Source organism: Dendropsophus ebraccatus, chromosome 6 (genome assembly GCF_027789765.1).
Source record: "Dendropsophus ebraccatus isolate aDenEbr1 chromosome 6, aDenEbr1.pat, whole genome shotgun sequence".
In the NCBI taxonomy this organism is placed as follows: Eukaryota; Metazoa; Chordata; class Amphibia; order Anura; family Hylidae; genus Dendropsophus; species Dendropsophus ebraccatus.
In genome coordinates this window covers 130,453,914-130,459,028 of record NC_091459.1, presented here as the reverse complement: position 1 = coordinate 130,459,028, position 5,115 = coordinate 130,453,914, and the positions used below count along the sequence as shown (strand labels likewise).

The 5,115-nt window shown below is 39.5% G+C and overlaps 1 protein-coding gene across 1 annotated transcript; it reads left to right on the top strand.

Annotated features, from left to right (window-relative positions):
* Nucleotides 1-485: 485 nt before the first annotated feature.
* On the top strand, nucleotides 486-4,434 carry LOC138795097 (C-C motif chemokine 20-like). Its single transcript, XM_069974053.1, has 4 exons — nucleotides 486-570; nucleotides 1,459-1,564; nucleotides 2,000-2,074; nucleotides 3,331-4,434. The coding sequence occupies exons 1-4, from the start codon at nucleotides 498-500 to the stop codon at nucleotides 3,392-3,394; spliced, it is 318 nt and encodes a 105-aa protein (XP_069830154.1). The 5' UTR covers nucleotides 486-497; the 3' UTR covers nucleotides 3,395-4,434.
* The last annotated feature ends 681 nt before the right edge of the window (nucleotides 4,435-5,115 follow it).

Sequence of the window (5,115 nt, the reverse complement as noted above, 5' to 3'; positions counted from 1 at the left end):
ACCCTAAGTGCTATGTTTTACTTGTCTTATACTGCTCTTCAGTAATGTTTATAGCTGGTAACAGTAAATCTCTTCCTGTCCTGTGACTAGAAAGCAATGCATTGTTTGATGGCCGCTAAAAAGCTGCTAAGTGACTGTAAAGTAGAAGAGAATAAAGACAGCAACACAGTTTATGAATAAAGGAAGCAACATAAAGTAGACGGGCAAACACATGGAAAAAGTCCAGTATATACATTACAGTGCACCTGTCTGTTCTCCATTACTTTCCAAACCCCGTGACTAGAATGTACCTGGTTCCGACCTACGACATGGGGTTGCGAGTGGCAGGAATTTCCTAGCTACAGTTCATACTATGTTATTATTAGCTGTAGAAGTGGAAAGTAAATGGGAAAGTCTCAGGTTATGACTGACGTGTGGGAGGAACGTGGTCATATACATACTATATAACTACCTGAGCTCTGCACTCGTGTGCTAAATAGAAAACCACTGATCACATCATGTCTCTTATTCGCTCTCTGGGTCTCCTGTATATCTTACTGCTGGGATTCCAGTCCCTGACCAATGCCGCAGGTGAGTGGGGGTTACTTGTGTACGGTATTCTGACCTTAGACTTATTAGATGTGTAATATTACTTGATAACCTAGAAATATGATCACAGAATCTAAACTAGGCCACTTTCACACTGTGGCATTCAGGTTTGTTGCATCTGAATTTGTAAGTCAAAAAAGGGCCAGTTCTAATACTTTCACTTGTGGCCATAAAGTCAATAGTTGTATAAGATTAACCCTTTCCCTCTTTACCACCTATAACTTTTTTTGCACTGACAGAACTGTATGGGGGCTTATTGTTACCTTTAATGGAGCCCTTCATTTTACCACATAAAATTACCAGACCATTTGTGGGGTAAAAATTAAAAATGCAAAAATTTTTAATTTAAAAATGCAATTGCACACATTTGTTCACTATATGGTAAAAAAAATATAGTTTTTTTTCTATGACTTTAAAACATTTTGCAGCGCTATACTCTGACCCCTATAACTCTGTGAGGACTCGCTTTTTGTGTTGTGAGCTGTACTTTATTATTTTTTTTTTTTGTAGTTTAGATTTCTTTTATTGAACCAAAAATGAAATTACAGAAAATTTCTTAATTTTTTATATTCATTTATCCAAAAAAATGTATTTATTGTTTACACCTTATGGGTCTTGTACAAAAGCTATTTCAATCACTAATAGAGTACACTGCCTGTTGTATTGCAGTTAACTATTATTTAGGTGATCCACCAGCTCTAAGATATATACAGTATATATATATATATTTCTCTATGACAGCTACAGAATAAATAGTAATTAGCTGTTTCTGCCCCCCCTCCACACACACTTAAAGTTACCATGATTGATAAACAGGACCGAATTATCGTTTATTCTAACATTGGTTTTTTATCTTCTTTTGCCTCCTAGTATTTGATTGTTGTTATACATATACCAGAAAGCCATTACCAATGAAGGCCATCAAAGGATACATAATGCAGAACTCTTCAGAAGTGTGCGACATTGATGCAGTCATGTAAGTGACTTCTAGACTGTACTTGCTATAGCCACCCTGCTGACACTACTTCAGTTTACACTCAAAACTAATCCGTATATAAAGCTGAGTAACTTTATGAACATATAGAGTCACTCATTATTTGCTTATTATTTTGGATGAAACTTTTGAGGTTCTGGACTACTTTAGAAGTGCATCATATCCAGCCATGCACCATTCTCCTTACAGAAATTATTGGGCTTTTCTAATTGTTCTTTTTTTTTTTTTCTATTTTTTTTTTTTTTTAAAACCTTCTTAAATTCCCATGACATATCTTGAAATCTCATCAGAGTAGGAAACAACCTTGTAGACAGAGATCTGCCATATTAATGATGTTTCCTTGGCGTTGTATCGGCATTATTGTTCCTATAGTGTGTAATAAATATAATAATAATGAATACTTGTGTGCCCCTACAGATTAATCACAAAGAAGTTTAGAGTTTGTGCAAATCCCAAAGACAAATGGACAGCCAATATTATCACAAACCTGAAGTAAGTATATTTCATGTCTTGAGGGTGGTCCAGACTACACAGCCAGACTGCTGTTATAGGGGGAGGTCCAGACTACACAGCCAGACTGCTGTTATAGGGAGAGGTCCAGACTACACAGCCAGACTGCTGTTATAGGGGGAGGTCCAGACTACACAGCCAGACTGCTGTTATAGGGAGAGGTCTAGACTACACAGCCAGACTGCTGTTATAGGAGACTCTCCAGACTACACAGCCAGACTGCTGTTATAGGGGGAGGTCCAGACTACACAGCCAGACTGCTGTTATAGGGGACTCTCCAGACTACACAGCCAGACTGCTGTTTTTAGGGGAAGGTCCAGACTACACAGCCAGATTGTTGTTCTAGGAGAAGGTCCAGACTACACAGCCAGACTGCTTACATAGGGGACGTTCCAGACTGCTGTTATAGGGGGAGGGCCAGACTACACAGCTAGACTTGGGTCGGGTCCTGTGGCATGGGGGTTGCAGGGCCGTTCCATGGCCTCCCTTCTGTGCTCATGCACGCCTGCAGGGGTGGTGGCCACTGACCGACACAGTGTGGACTTAGTGTAGGGACCCATATGTATCAGATACCGGCACGTGGTACATGGGGCAGTGTGGCTTGATCAATTCATACACAAAATTCTGCATAGGTGTGAGGTGCAGCGCTCTTTTTCTTCCCTGAACCTACACAGCTAGACTGCTGTTATAGGGGGCGCTCCAGACTACACAGCCAGACTGCTTACACAGGGGACTCTTCACACTACACAGCCAGACTGCTTACACCAGACTGCTGTTATAGGAGATGGTCCATACTATACATCAGACTGCTGTTATAGTGGGAGGTCCAGACTAGACAAACACACTGCTATATAGAGGGGGGTTCAGACTACACAAACATACTGCTGTTATAGGGGGAGGACCAGACTACACAGCCAGACTGCTGTTATAGGGGGAGGACCAGACTGCTGTTATAGGGGGAGGACCAGACTACACAGCCAGACTGCTGTTATAGGGGGAGGACCAGACTACACAGCCAGACTGCTGTTATAGGGGGAGGACCAGACCACACAGCCAGACTGCTGTTATAGGGGGCACTCTTAAAATTTGTATTTGTCTCCTTAACTCAATAGGACATTACATTAACATTAAGATTCCGTTACGTTGCTAATTCAGAAAAAAATGTATTTTTATGTTTGGGCTTATGAGCTTTTTAGCAGTCAATTGCTGATATCGACATATTTTATTTTTTTTTACAGGAAAAGGGAGGAAAAGATAGTAAAATCCTTAAAGAAAACACAAGAAGTGGAAACTGTAAACTGAGCATTATCCAAAAACATTTATTCCGTCTAAAATAAGCTATGTAGTTCTATACTTTTCTGTTTCGTGTTTTACTTCATCGTATCATATCGCATCACTGCAGCACTTTCTTTACACAGCGTTTGTAATATACAGTATTTATTATTGACCTTGTTTATTTCAATTGATTTATAGATAACTTAAATGGATTTTCCAAGACTTTAAAAAGACTCTGTTAGTAGGTTAATGCTGTCCTATCTCAGGGAAGCATAAACTAGTGACAGAGAAACTGAACAGAATTATATATCACTTACATTGTTCTGTGCAGCTGATCCAGAGATATCCTCATGAATAACATGGACAATAAGTAGTCCTCTCCATTATGTGCATGTGCTCAGTAGTCCTGGATATTCATGAGAAGCAGAAAACTCCGCCCACCAGCCGCTGATTGGCAGTTATCTATCCACACTGTGTATAGTCAGTCAACTGTCAATCAGAAGCTGGGGAGGGGTGTGGCAAGAATCCTATTCTCCTGCATATTAGGAGAACAGCTGAACAGAATGATGTAATACACCGATGTGTTCAGCATTTCTGTCAATAGTTTATGTTACCCTCATTGAAGGTGGCATAAACCTAGTGACAGATTCCCTTTTAACACTGGAGGTCAAACCTTGATGGTCATCAATGTTAATGTCTAGAAGAACCCCTAAATGTATAATAAGTGGTAGAGCCAGTAGCACAGAAACTGAGAAAAAGCTTTTTTTTTCCCATTTAGGTTAGTAGGGAATAGCATCATATGCGAGCTGTGCAGTTAGCACTATGGTCATGCAGCATTTGCACCATGCATTAAGATATGAGCAGCACAATACCAGCATGAACTCTGTCTCTTTCTCTATGTGGGCAGGTAGCAATGTAAACTAATTTCTTCTAGATTTGTTAAGTATGTTGGTGCTTTATAAACATCAATCTTAAAACCTGACCCATGCTGTCTGTTTGAGCTTTGATATTTTTGTACTTGTATATTTAGTTTTTTTTATGTTTTTAGCAAATTTAATAAAATAATAGTAGATCTATACGCGTCTTTGTTTGTATCCGCTTATATATAATAATGTAAACTGACATTCGCTTATAATGTAAAACAACAAAAAAAGCAGAGGTGTAACATTAGGAGGCAAACAGTTTTTTTGTTTTTTTTGTTAGTTAGGGGGTTGTTACAGATTTTACATCAGGGCACAAAAGCATAAATGTCATTAAAAAGTCATGGAGGTAGGTTAAAGGTTTTAGTTTTAGGGTACAAACCCACTTGACGTATTTACTGCGTGAATCAGTCTTAAAAATAAGCAGGCAAAACGCAGGTTGGCTTTATACAATTGTTCTGCGTTAAAATACGCAATTGCGTATTTTTGAAGCGTGAAGCTACATGCGTTTTTCACACAGGTTGTTAACAACTGATGCTTTGCTAACAAAAAGCTTCACGCTTCAAAAATACGTATTGCAATTGCGTATTTTAACACAGAACAATCGTATAAAGCCAACCTGCGTTTTGCCTGCTTATTTTTAAGACTGATTCACGCAGCAAATACGTCAAGTGGGTTTGTACCCTCAGTCAGGATCTCACTGCTGAGGGCTCTTCCGATCACGAGAAGGGGGAGTGGGGAGAAGTGTGCCGTTGCTGTCAATCATCTTGCTCCAGTTTACACATAGACTTATAAAGAAGAGGGAGGATGGAGACTACCCGGAGTAGC